Source organism: Cydia strobilella, chromosome 22 (assembly GCF_947568885.1).
Source record: "Cydia strobilella chromosome 22, ilCydStro3.1, whole genome shotgun sequence".
Classification (NCBI taxonomy): domain Eukaryota; kingdom Metazoa; phylum Arthropoda; class Insecta; order Lepidoptera; family Tortricidae; genus Cydia; species Cydia strobilella.
The window spans coordinates 7398462-7412719 of NC_086062.1; the positions used below are offsets into that span (position 1 = coordinate 7398462).

At 34.4% G+C, this 14258-nt stretch overlaps 1 protein-coding gene across 1 annotated transcript in view; it reads left to right on the top strand.

Annotated features, from left to right (window-relative positions):
- LOC134751445 (twitchin) overlaps positions 1-14258 on the top strand; it is a 145344-nt gene that overhangs the window by 27742 nt on the left and 103344 nt on the right. Inside the window, exons 21-43 of the mRNA XM_063686854.1 lie at positions 563-676; positions 789-857; positions 1081-1197; positions 1705-1812; positions 2072-2110; positions 2413-2445; positions 2610-2657; positions 2896-2955; positions 3043-3135; positions 3769-3819; positions 4095-4196; positions 4298-4390; positions 4468-4605; positions 5170-5268; positions 5375-5467; positions 5907-6026; positions 6257-6340; positions 6668-6745; positions 6820-6909; positions 7061-7129; positions 8433-8612; positions 8978-9181; positions 9590-9634. Coding sequence (XP_063542924.1) covers positions 563-676; positions 789-857; positions 1081-1197; positions 1705-1812; positions 2072-2110; positions 2413-2445; positions 2610-2657; positions 2896-2955; positions 3043-3135; positions 3769-3819; positions 4095-4196; positions 4298-4390; positions 4468-4605; positions 5170-5268; positions 5375-5467; positions 5907-6026; positions 6257-6340; positions 6668-6745; positions 6820-6909; positions 7061-7129; positions 8433-8612; positions 8978-9181; positions 9590-9634 — 2127 coding nt within the window. The remainder of the gene's footprint in view (positions 1-562; positions 677-788; positions 858-1080; positions 1198-1704; positions 1813-2071; positions 2111-2412; positions 2446-2609; positions 2658-2895; positions 2956-3042; positions 3136-3768; positions 3820-4094; positions 4197-4297; positions 4391-4467; positions 4606-5169; positions 5269-5374; positions 5468-5906; positions 6027-6256; positions 6341-6667; positions 6746-6819; positions 6910-7060; positions 7130-8432; positions 8613-8977; positions 9182-9589; positions 9635-14258) is intronic.

A 14258-nucleotide genomic window follows, 5' to 3' on the forward strand; every position in this document is an offset into this window, starting at 1 on the left:
TTTCAAACTTTTTAAAGATATTTAAAACACTAAAAATGTTTCAATATAAATTGTTCATGATTCATGAAAATCAGATTACTCTTATTTTGATTATTGTACTATCGTGTGATATTTCATTAATAACCGATTCACAGACAGAGCTAGAGCCTATCAGCTCTAATATACCCGTACCTAATAAGAACGTTTTAAGGAGAATTTCAGTTCTCGTTAAGGTATCGAGTAGTGATTTAGCATCAACACAGATTGACGAAGTGTACATGCACAGAATTCAAGCACATATTTTGTTTTCAACAATGCTTTAGCAATTTATGATACCTACACTCAAAATACAGCACTTTTATATTAAGTACACAGCACTTTATCACATTTTTATATTTAACGTGTACAGTTTATGTGTAAAACATTATCAAAATGTTTATATAACTATACTCCTTTGCAATCTATTTTCTATCTTCTCATCTTTTGTTCATATTCTTAACAGTTCCTTATATTTTTCTTCTTCTATTCTTACTTCTATACGTATGTAGCACTTTAACCAGTGTTTGTGTTTAATGGGGGCTAGGGTGAAGATACTGAAGAGTCAGTCAGCCTCACCAAGCCTCGAACTAAGACAAGCACTACCGCCCCTGAAGATGCCTCTCTTACCCAAAAGACTCCTGCTAAGAAAAAGCCAACGGTACACAAAACTATTCATTTTTAATTATCTCAGTATCATCAAAATACATTTATTATTGACTTCCTTCTTTATTCTACTTAATTAAAACAAGTCAATAATTTATGTTCTCTAGGAGGGATCAGAGGCAGCGTCCCTTAAAGTCAAAAAAGCAGCCGTCGTCAAAAAAGATGACGATGATGAGGTACAACACAAATCTACAACTGAGATAGTTAAAAACTGTGTGACTAATTATTTAACCCCTAACGTAGTTAGACATTTTGGGTATGATATTGATCCTAACCAAATGTTTAATCTCGACGTGAGTTTTACTGCGCACAACCACATTAATTCAATATTGACACCTGCACTAAAAAGGTTCGCTTGATAATTTAGATACCTATCTAAAGCTTTTATTGCGTCTTTAGGAACCTCTGACCGTTCAAGATGGTAAATTTGAAAAGCCACAGCTGAAGAAAACTAGCAAGAAGACCACCGACACCGCTAAAAAAGCCACTTCTAGTGACAAAGAAAATATTGATGGGGTAAACAAAACTTCGTGTCGTGACGTCAATTCCGCTATTTTAACACACCTACTTGTGATGTATTTTCACTTGTAATTGATGTCTCTCTATTCTATCTATGTACACTGTTTCTTCGAAATCAATTGCACTCCCTATACCAGTCCAAAACCAACAAGCACTCTAAATATCCGAGAATGAAACACACCCTTTGGAAGTATCTAATCTGTTGTTCGTTTAATAGATTTTATCCAAGGAATCAAACTGCAGCAAGCAGAAATAATTTTCGTCGTCGTTGTCCTGTTACTGTGGTCGTCAGTCGCATGCAGGCTTTGTGTTTTATGTTTTGTGTAAAAAAAAATAAGTTCTATAAGTAGCTGATTTTGTGAGGTTTGAATTTTTTTTAATATACAAACTTTGGTAAACTACTTTCTTAAGACCTTATGTTGGTAGCAATAACAACAAAAATTAAGTATACTTAAAGCGCAACACATACTAGTTCAAATATTGATATAAATTAATGATTTCTAGTTGGAACTGGACTTTGTAGATGACTACGAGAGGCCAGTCCTCGAGAAATATGAGAAGATCACACCAACTCCCACAGTGCGGGAGAAGAAAGAAAAAGAAACTACCAAGGTAATTATAACGTTTTTTTTTTATTTAAACTTTATTGCACAAAATACAACAATGCCCAAATGGCGGACTTAATGCCAAATGGCATAACTCTGTGAGGAGATAAAATTAAGTTTTGAAATTCCAATCATATTTATAAAAAAAATTGATTCCGACATAACTCCATGAAAATGACAGTTATTCTAATCATAATTGAAACTTAGAAAAAAGCAAAATTGATACAATGAAACTTAAATGCAAAATATAACTTTCAACTAAACAGGTTACAGTGATGGCACAACAGCAACACCTTGAAGTGAAGGTACAAAGCTATTATGAGTTGAACCCCAACAATCCAAACATGTATCCTAAATTGTATATGTACCGTGTGACCCTTTATATATTTATGTACCATGCAGCAAACCTGAATTGTATATTTATTATGTTATCCAAGATAATCACAAATGTACCGAATTTGTCCATCCAAACATTTCCATAGAGCAATTCCATATGTATATACCTACACATTTCTGTAAAAATGATTGTTTTGTCCCTGAAGAAATTTTGTGCAATTTTAATCGACCAATAAATCATTGTGCTAATTTTTATTTTGTGATTTCTCAGACCGAAAGTCGGAGGACGTCTGTTCAAAGCGAGGTTTGTAACCGACCTCTACGAAATTGCTTATTCTATAGTTATTTCAAGTTAAAAGTTAACTTCGTTTTTGACCTGTTTATCTTCATAATTTTAATGCTTGGCTGTCATAAACATTTTCTTACTTAACTTCCAATGAACTGTCTAAACTGTCCCTTTCGTTTTAGACTTCCGAGAGCCGAAAGAGCTCGATTGTCGAAACCAAAGGACTAAAGGTAACTAAATAAATTCTGAAACAACGTTTGCTTTAAAATTAAACGTGTTTTTTATTCACTAGTTAAAATTTTAATTCATATTATGCAGCTCACAAAAGAAACTGCTGAAAGCATCTAGAAAGTCTTCGATTTCGGCGGTCGCTAAGCAACTTATTTTTCTTATGCTTGGTCGTCATAAACATGTTCACACATATCTTAACTTAGCAATGAATTGTCTAAACTGTCCCTTTCGTTTTAGACTTCTGAGGGTAAGACCGAGAGCCGAAAGAGCTCGATCGTCGAAACCAAAGGACTAAAGGTAACTAAATAATTTTTAAAACAACTTTGCTTTAAAATTAAACGTGGTTTTTATTCATTCGTTAAAATTTGAATTCATATTATGCAGCTGACAAAAGAAACAGCTGAAAGCAGAAAGTCTTCTATTTCGGCGGTCGCTGAGCAACAGCAGACCGCGACACTCAAAAAGACGGCCCAGAGGGTAAATATACAAAATTCTACTCTGATAGTTTGTCAAAATTGAACCCATTCTATTTTGTAAACCAATTATTCGATTTATAAGATTTGCCAACATGGAAGTAACAAATATGTATATTGTATTAAAGCAATAGAATGGATTGTTTATTTTGACACACTTTTTCTGCTGATAGAAAAATTGCTAAGTAGCAAGTTCTTGCAAACACCCAAGCAAATAATCCTGAAACATTTGCACCTATAGTTTCCCTATTAAGACATAATATAGCATATTACACAGCAAAGGAATGTTTAGCTCTAAAAAGACAAACATAGCATTTGACCTCGAGAACCTGATGCAAATATAGTATAAACGTAGTTGTCTCAGATAAAAAGGAGGGATTTAACAGGTGCCTAAATCGTCAGCCTAAATCAGTGTTAGTAAATGGAGCAACACTCAAACACTGATTTGAGGTTGCTTAGACATTACTCTCAGTGACATCAAATTATTAAACCTAAGAAACAAATGCTAAGTAAATCCCTTTTTACATTAGATTAAGCTTTACTTCGATTAATATAAATTTCCCGTAATCCCAAAATCGGAATGACGCATAGAAACCCCAATTACGCTTATTCATTTTCCAATTAACTTCGTTTTTAGCCCAGCATAAAGGAACCGGAAACTGCACAAATTGAACAAGTAAAACTTAAGGTAAGTCTACTACGAAACACATGCACGTCTATCTATCTCTCTTTATCAACAGAGGATGGGACAGCCATTTGTTACTTCTTTCTCTGTCTGTAAATATACTTATATTTTATCAATCAAAAGTGAATAATATTTTTCATTCTGTTTGAGTTCAGTAAATAACAATTTGTGAATAACTATTACAAGCAACATTACAATTGTGTTTACAATGGTAAGAGTTTTTAGGGCACATAAACGACACGTGTGCAATAGATTTATTTTTGTGTTTCTGTAAATAGGATGACAAAAAACAGACAGTTGAAGAAAAGGTAACAACAGGTACTGCTGATAAGCCTTCAGAAAAAGTTAGTCCAAGGCGACCATCGAAAACAGAAACACAGGTACACATACATACACCAACAATTGATTATACACATACATACACACACCTATACACTTTTACACAGAATCTTAATGAGCATTTTAATATTACTCCCGTTAGGAACCAAACGAAAAGGTGGAACCGAAACGTAAAGATAGTCTTGATCGCCCCACTGAGACAAAGTACCCTTGGCGACGTCCCAGTAAAACTGAGGTATCTCTCCATCTTTGTAACCCATATTTATTTCTATAGTTCTTTAAATAGAAATTCCTAATAAAAATTTCGAGCAGGTAACCGAAGACACAGTCGTTGAAAAGACAGAGATCAATAGGAAGTCATCCATTGACCAGGTTACTGATCGCAAAGAAGATCGTAAAGATAGTCCTTCAGAATCTCCGTATCCTTGGCGTAAACCAAGCAAACCAGAGGTACTAAGATTGTTTTTAAGTGTAGGGATGATGACAAATGTTGAATTTTATAACAATATCTAGTAAAATAGATAGAAAATGAGCAATTTATCACAATAATGTCGATATTAAAATACTATATGGAAAAGATACAAAAATACAGGACCTGAAAGTTTCAAAATTTAAATTTATTTTAACTGCCAAAAAGGACAAAAGTAAGGGTACCATTCAATTCCTTACATTTTATCCAAAGATTGTATGGCAACTATATACATAAACGCAATATTTCACCGACAAAAACGCAATTTTCTTGTTTTGTCCATACTTCAAGATGGACTTTCAGTGACCGTGACGTCACGTTCACTTATTGTTTTATTAGGAGCGTTTCGCGAGTGAAGTACGACTGTCGGACTTTGACTATCATTTCTGACTTTTGTATTGCTTTAATGCAATGGGTCCCATATAGACATTTGATCCTAAAAACAAACCTGATCAATTGATACCATTAATGAGTCATCTAGCCTATTGTCTCTTCAGAAAAAATAAAGTTTCGATAAATTATATAATTTATCACATTTTAAACAGGAAACGAAGGATAATAAAATAGTTGACGATAAAGTAAATGAGATTAAGAGGAAATCTTCTTTCGATAGATCTGTTTCTACCGCGACTAAAGAATCCGAGGTAATTAACAATCATGTAAATACCTACTAAAATATTTTTTAAGAAAAACTAAACATTTAACTTTAAAGTTTAACGGACCTGAAATATGCTTTTTTATTCATATTAGGAACCTACGGAAAACCCGAAGCCCAAGCGTAGGATAGGCATGGAACAACCGGCTGATTCTATATACCCTTGGAGCCGTCCAAGCAAAACTGAGGTACATTATAATGGCAGCACATTATTTAAAGCAATCAAAAATACACATAATCATTTAATGCACTTCCACTTTTTGGTCACACATATTGCACCTATACACTAATACAAATCACATGATAATATTGTTCAGGTTAACAAATCCACCACAATTCACCTTAGGTGCTTTAAATATTGTGCTTATAAAATATAATTACTGTGACCACAAGACGGACTTTCTAGCACAATATTTAAAGTACCTAAGGTGAAATGTGTAGGATTTATTATCCACGTTTACATGGTAACCGAAATAGAAAAGTAAAAGAACATAGAGTACAGAGCACTGTCTGTAAAAAGGAATTAATATATAATATTAACAGTTAAGTTCTGTTGGACTTGCCAACAAATATTAATACACATATTTTTCTGGAAATCCAGTGAATAACGATAGGGATTTTAAACAGGTCGTATCAGATAAGGTAGTGGATGATAAAAAAGATACACCAGAAATCCAAGTTGAAAGCACTGACGACTCTTCAGAACGTCGTTTCCCTTATCGACGCACAAGCAGTGTTATGGATGAGGTAAACGGCTTTAAAATTTAATACTATTCCTTAAATTACATGAATTGGCAATTGAAATTGGCAAAGTATCAATTCAAAATTAACCTAATTGGTATTCTTTAGGAAAATATCGTTACTGAAGGAGGTTGGGTGGAACCTGTTGAAGTCAAAATGTTTAAGGTACTATTAAATTCATTATTTGTTTTAAGGGATTACGTATTTCCAACTAAAGGAATATTTTATTTTATTAGGGACGGGATGATGACCCTATTATAGTTATTACACCTGATATTGTCGTTGACAATCCGTACCCATGGCGAAAATCATTACCAGAGGTATCCACGGTGTGAACTCTGTTTAACATACTACCGCATTTAATTTATATCTATCTCATTAAAATATCTAAACCAAATTATATAAGTATTTACACTTATTATATCCAAGCACACTAAAGGCTAATATATCAGTAGTTAGATTTGTATTTTAAATTCACAAATTGACGGAATTAATCATTAGGTACATATAATACGATCTATTACTTTCTTACACTCTACATCTATTAAGCACTTTGAAATGTTGAATCCACAACGCACCAGATTTGACTACTTCTGCTATCTAAATTTACGGCAATAATATAATTACCATACTCAAATCTCTATTAGATACCAACACTGTCAACGCCAGAGTCAGAACAGAAAAAGACACAATTTTCATGGGATTCTATTCCAGAAATACCACAGGTACAACACAAAACATTTTTATATACATACTACACTTACAAAACATAAATTACAATTTGAACTTTGATAATCAGGCTGAGCAAACACCAGAGATAGAGGACAAATACAATCCAATACTACACACACCAGAACCTGTGGATCGGCGAAGGCCGTGGTCTCCCCAGGTACACTCACTTACACATGTCACACACACGTCACACACAAAACACAACCTCATCACTTAAATCAAAGTTGTTCCTCGCTGTAATAACATCATTATCATTGAAAACCAACACACTTTCGATTGGTCGCCAATAATGGATTTTAAATCTGTAGGCCGAGGCAGAACAACCGGCAACGTTAGGAATCCCACAAGCTTATAGCGGACCTCAAACACCCGAGGAGGTACACATTGGCACAACCGGCAATGCACATTTGCACCAAATTTGCGTTTCAGCGCACTGTTTGCACCGCACAAGTAGATTTATGTACTTAGTTTAAAAATGTTGCACACTTTGAATTCTATTGATGACTATAATTACCAATACTAATACTTACTTCTGTTAGCTAGGTACCATTTAACGGCCAAAAATTGGCTTAATTAAGAGGAAAGGGGACGGCCGCTTCTCCATACAAACGTAGTCCCCATTTTCCTCTCTGGACATGACATTATGGAAAATATTTTTACATAATTTAATATATATTAATAAAATAGCAAAAATTAGGAGCGAAAAAGATTTTTCATACAAATTTTTAAATGCTCCTATTATATTAATTAAAAATGCTACGCTGGTTGATTTGAATTGTGTCAAAATATTTTCAATAATGTTATTATCCAGAGAGGAAAATGAGAACTACTTTTGTATGAAAAGGTGATTTCGCGCGGGTCCTCCACTTTCGTCTTAATGTCTCTGGTTTAATATTTGTCTCGTCATAATCACGGACAGTCATATTAAATAAGAGACCGAGTATTTTTTTTTTATTATATCCATGAACGTATTTGTAAATTTCTTGTATCAAGTCATTAATAGAACTCGCACAGTATGGTACGCGTAGGTGGAATGTTACGACAGTATTTTGTTATTTACACATTTTCAGGAGTCCTGCATGGTCACAAAGCTACGTAGTTACATATATTCCTGTTCTTTTTTATCTCAGCAATGTTTGCTAGCCCTAACTATATGTTTTGCAGATTTTCTCTCTTATATTTGTTAAATAATATTTCCTGCTTTAGCTTTGCTTACTAAAATTAGAAACAATTTTTAGTATAAGTATGTTTAGCGTAAGATAAGGTGGTATGCATATTTCTGTGTATTATTAGGTAAGTATTTTATGGTGAAAAAAAAACAAAAAACTTGGAGAAAATATTTTCCATCATTCTTAGTTTGTCAAGCCATTTATTTTTTCAATATTTTCTATTTTATTTTTGATTGGTTAATTCATGATTAACATACCGAGAAGCAATTTCAATATGTGTAACGGAGCTGGTATAAGAATAATGTATGATGATGATATATAATGGATGATGTATGAATTGATGCTATAGAATAATTTATAACATACTTACTTAAATTCTTCCAATGTGTTCTAATTACGTAAACAAAGATGAATATACGACAAAACTAAGAGATAAAATAAAAAAGCAATTGAAAAAATAAATGACAGACAAACTAAAAAGCAAGAAATCTCATACGAATTTGTTTTACAGAAAGTGGCAATCAAAGAAGAGAAAGTCGAGGAAGAAGTCAAAAAGGCTAAGGTCACAAGCGTCAAGAAGAAGGCAGAAGACCTTCCAGAGATCGCGGACTATGAGAGGCCGGAACTTGAGAAGTTTGAGAAGCCAACCTTCACCTCGACCACTAAAGACAAGCCAGAAAAAGATACTAAGGTAAATAAAGATGTAGTCTCCCCTTTCAATGTCATCAAATAAAACATTACGGAAAAGAAATTTTTTAGATCATGAGAAGAGGCTCATATTTAGCAACAGAATCTAAACCCAATGAACATAAGGATAATTTAAAACTGTTTTAACGACCAAACATAGGAGTAAAGCCAGATAATAAACAATAAGCTGGTTAACTATAGGTATATTATAGTAGTATTTTTTTTTTAAAGGTTAATAGACACTATCGCATTGGGTAACTGTAAGGATAGCTGTAAGATTTATTATTAAATAAAAAATAAAATAAATTTAAATAATAACTATTTCCAATATACCTATAGCTAATTCAAAATTTGTTGTCTTTCGAATAGCCAATGGTGCCAGAAATCAAGGCACCGGAGGAGAAGCCTGCTGCTTTGGCTCCCAAGATCGAAGTGATCCGTGAAAAGTCACCCCGACCCGACATGCCCAGGAAACCTTCGCTGGCTCCAGGAGCTCCTGGCAGCAGGAGAGGCTCCCTTATCCCTCCTCCGGAGGAGATGGGCAGGAGACCGTCTCTTATCATCAGCGACGAGGTACGTACACTTTCTTTTCACTTTATCGTATATTATTTCCAATATGTTCACTATACATTTATCTTTCGATTTCAAATATCATCAAAAGGTTAGTTGATTAGACCATGTAGATAAACCCGCAAAATTGTGTCGTCTATGTAGATTAGTATATTTTAGTATATTTAAGACTTAGCCCCCTTAGTTAGTGTAGACCCTCTCTTAAGCCGAACCCATTTTAACACCCTTTGATCCTCTGCTACGATCTGCTTTTCAAGAAGAAGCTTCTCGGAACACCCTGAGCTTTAGAGTAAGTTTTGAAAATTTTAATCCCCCGCTCTCCCTGCTTGTTTAGACTAGTTCTAGATCCAAAGCCTGTTCGATTATAAAGGTTCGCTGCGATATTAAGACCGTGAAAACAATAATCCACAGGATAATAGAAAACTAAGACCTGGTGAGGTGGTCGAAGAGAAGAAGGTAAAATGAAAAATGCGAATATTATACGTGAATGCTGTCCGTTAAATGCCGTAATTAGTTAACTTTCTCTGTATTGCGTTTGCGTTCGACGCGGTTACATATCTCACGCGTCTAAGGCGTCTTGGATAACCACATAACCTCTAAAACAACTTCATACCAATCATAAATGAACACACTTAAAGGTCGACCACACTAGGACTTGACGCAGCGTATCTGCAGTGACGTCTCCTTTTCGTTGTTGCAAAACCGGAGCGTCAAAGTCTTTGTACCAGTGTGGACAATTCCTTATGTGTTTATCCAAGACACTGCTATAAAACGTTTTCTCGTCCAGAGCACACGCTATTCTGCACACACTTGTGAAGTACGCACACAGATAAACTGCACAGCTTGTAAGCACGTAACGCACACAAAATTAATTGTTATAAAATTTTGCGAAGCAGGGACTGGTTAGGCATTAACTGAAGAGAACTCAATACTCTTTTCGCGGACTAACAGGATAATTAACAATAAAAAATAACTATTGCACTTGCTGGTAAGGATGCACCAAATAACGAAAGAGAGGCTATAGGGCTCTAGGTTCGGCAGCGGAGATAGGTAGGCTTTGATACAATAAAACGGGGTTATTAAATATTTTTTAACAACAGGTCACCAAATTACGTCCAGGCGAAGTTTTAGACGACAAAAAGGTGAGATTGTCTGGGTCTGGTCCTTTTAGGTGGACGTTGCTCGCTTTTGCAAACGAATTTTGTTTATTTTTTCTTTTTTATCTCACACATGACTTACGGACGACTTCTGTTTAGCATTGCCTTGAGCGGTAACTAAAAGAACATTACAGTAACGTATTACACATTCAACATTGCCAAACAACTAGACATTTAAATGTACACCCTTACAATGTCCATTTTGAAAATAAAGTTGCTACTAAACGCAATCCCCTATCTATTTTTAGACCCCGGTACCCATCTATTTAATTTTAAAGTTCACTCTATCCAATTCCGACTTCCCCCCTTTCTTTAGATGTTAGTATAGTCTATTTAGTTTAACTAGACCGCTTCGCCGACCAGCGAAAAAATGAGACTAATCGCTGGAAGCACTTGTTTTACCTAACTGTTCATAAGAGAACTAAATTATATGACTTATGCTCGAAATCTATTATCTGCTGTAATTTGACCTATCCACTTAAAAGTTGGGAGGAGAAATGAGAAAAATTTAGCTAGTTCTCTTATTAACAAAGCTTTGTAGTTTACTTTTAGAATGGCTTTAGATTTACCTAATAGAAATTTCCTAAATTTAATAATAACACCAATTTATATTTTAAATTTCAGCTAACTGTCAAACATTTACAATTAAATACACACATTCCACTTTTACATCTCTACACTCTTAAAACATAATAACACTAATAAACCAACATTTAAGTTAGACTACAATACGAAACGCCCATCTACTTATATTTAACACTAAATAAAAACGCACTAGACACATACATTGACACTTTTTTTTATCTATTTCTATATTTTTAAAATAAATTATGCACAAATTAACAGAGAATGTTTTGCTAAACTTTAATTTTTTTCCAAAAAAGAAACGCGCCAGGCCGGGTGAACTATCGGAGGAGGTATACAATGTGTGGAAATATATGTTTTTATATATGTCATAGAGAAAAACTTCTAGCAACGTGTCTAACATAGTTTTTTTTTTCAAGTGATTAATTTTCGATTACCGAAAGGGGTTGGGTGTGGCCAAACGCAAGGCGTTCTCAAGTCTTGTGGTTGGTCGGTTATTCTACATATTGGTTCGCATTATATGTTATTTAGAACAGAGCTCGTGTTAAATCGATGTAAATAATTTAAAAATGCCTAACATTGTCACTCTAACGTCTTGTAAATATATCTTAACCATAACTGAAGCTAACCATAATCCGAGCATGTTTAATACCTAAAGCATGCCAGTTCCTAACCTAATTTTTGCAAGATTCTCTGATTCAGTGGCATCCAGTAACTCGGCGCATGTTTATGTTGTGTACGGCACATGATGCTTCAACACCGGCAAATGCACGTTTGGCTTTGATATTCCACATAAACCACAAAATAATGTGTTTCATGTAACACTAACACTCGGTATGCCATAAAACACCTGATAATGGAATTTAATATGTTCCAAGGTTTATAAAGGGGCCCACTGATTACCAGTCCGCCGGACGATATCGGCCTGTCAGTTGTTCAGAACTGTCAAATTTTTGTTCTAACTGACAGGCTGATATCGTCCGGCGGACTGATAATCAGTTGGCCCCTTAAGACATAAATGCCACTATCTTGAAAGCATTGATGTCGATTTTAATTCCACAAATGCGTTATATAAAATTCGTATACATGTTAAGAATAAAATTGATGATTTGATGAAGCTAAAAATATTAAATTGTAAAGATACCATCATTAGTACAAAAACATTCCTACCTGGGAATGCTATTTCTTATGCTGTAATATATTATCAAGTGGTTCCAAATATAGAAACGGAAGCTAAACAAAGATATTTATAATTATAAACCGATGGGTACAGTATCGAGCCAAATCTTGTAGTCTATGACGTAAATGCAACTAATAACTACAGAAACATGTCACCTGAATAACAATAATTTTAATGGATGACTCAGGTGAATGCGTGCAGGCTGATCTATAAATTTTAATTCTTGCTGTAGATGCCAATTAAAAATCTGAAGCGAGTTATGAATATTTTTTTATGTAAAAGGTTTTAAATTAAAAACTGACATGACAATAAACATGATAAAAAGGTTTTTGTCCTTGAAATAAAATAAATGTCAAAAATTATTAACGCAATAACTTTAGAGCGAAATAAATTACTAAAGTAAGGTATACATTTCTAAAGAGAAGTAACTATAGCCAAAAGATTATACACAAAAAAGCTGTTGTCTGAATATGTGAATGCAGTTAAGTTTATTGATTTAAAAATCCGATTCATTTTACATGAAGGCCTAGTGAACGACCTAGGAAAAATATTTTTAGAGAATAGCCAAAAACAGACAAATATAACGACACGTGTTCCAAACATTAGCCAAGGCATGCAACCTCTCAGCAAAAACAATAATGGTGAACTATAATTCAGTAAACGCACCTGTCGAGGGATGGTGACGCCAGCATCCTAATGAAGCAGCAGAAGCCAGATAGCACTTATGATTGATTGCCATTCTTCTAAATATGAACGAGTATTAGGCCAAGAGCAAGCTCTTGAGACGTTCTCACCCCTTACTGCTCCGCGCTGCCAGCTCGCATGAATTATGGCCGTGTACACTGTTGCTGGGATGATGTACATCTTCCGAATCAGCTGACACGCCCTGTCGAATTAACCAATTTGAGGGCACGTCGAAAAGAATATCGAATTAATAGTGATTTATGATGACTTGAAATGTAAAATTTTAACCTACATGTATATATATTATGATGCAGTGTGTATTAAAAGATTATATGCCAAATGGGATGAGGTTAAGAAATTGATTTTAATCCCATACAAGAGCAATATGGTTTCAGTTTGAACGCTAATACATGGATTTGGGTCAGGTCTCATAAATTTAACTCTAAAGCGTTGTTGTAAATCAGTCTAATTAGACACTAACGCTAATGTCCCGTTACCGTTATGATCGGTAATAAAACCATCAGGTTATAGATTTAATGAGGTATTTAATGTTCTAATGTGCCAATTATTAAAATCTTCAATTATCGTCCTGTTATTATGGGATTTAAAGTGAAACATCACATACCAAATAATAGTCTAAGATATTGTGGAACAAAAAAAAAACCTAAAGCCTGCTAAGTATTGGAAATTTGAAGAACTTTACTTTAAGTTGCGGTTCGTTTGCGAATTTTAAAATTTCGGCTCTAACAGCAGAAGCATTTAAGCTAAGAATTAAATAAATGAAACACATGAAACGTTTTGTAAATGTTCTTAAGAATATCAATAAATTTTCTTTGGTGATAATATTTTCACAAATTGATATGACAAATATTAAAAATATAAAGACTGATTGACAGAAATACCAGGGATACTTTTACAGCGTTATATTTACCGCATGTTAAATTTAGACCAAACAATGATGATATCATTAATAATAGAAGCGACAAAGAAATGAATAATGATTGACAGGCAATGGTGGAAATGACAGGAATACCTGCGCGTGGGCCGGCCGCGCGGCGCGAGCGCACGGAGCGGTGTGGGCCGTTGGCACGCCTGACGCCATTGGCTATTGATTCCTCATTAATCTTGCCCCCAGCAGGTGGGTGAAGCATTCCGAGAATTTTACATGTTGCAGTTTGATTGGCGGCATGTTTATCAATCGGCTACACTTCGATAATCACTCAAAGACGTACGTAGCGTTCATCCCAATTGTCATATCCAGGAATAAAATAAAAATATCGAGATAAAAGTTTGACATAAAGTAAGACCTCTTTCATAGCTCAAAATTGCCAAAAAATAAGTTATCTCAGAGGGCTCTGAGACAGAATCTGAGTCTCAACGGCGGTTGTACTTTTTATTTATTTATTAGGAATTGGTTCTGAAATTAAAGAAAGATATTTCGTTAATGGATAACTTAAAATATATTAGAAAATCC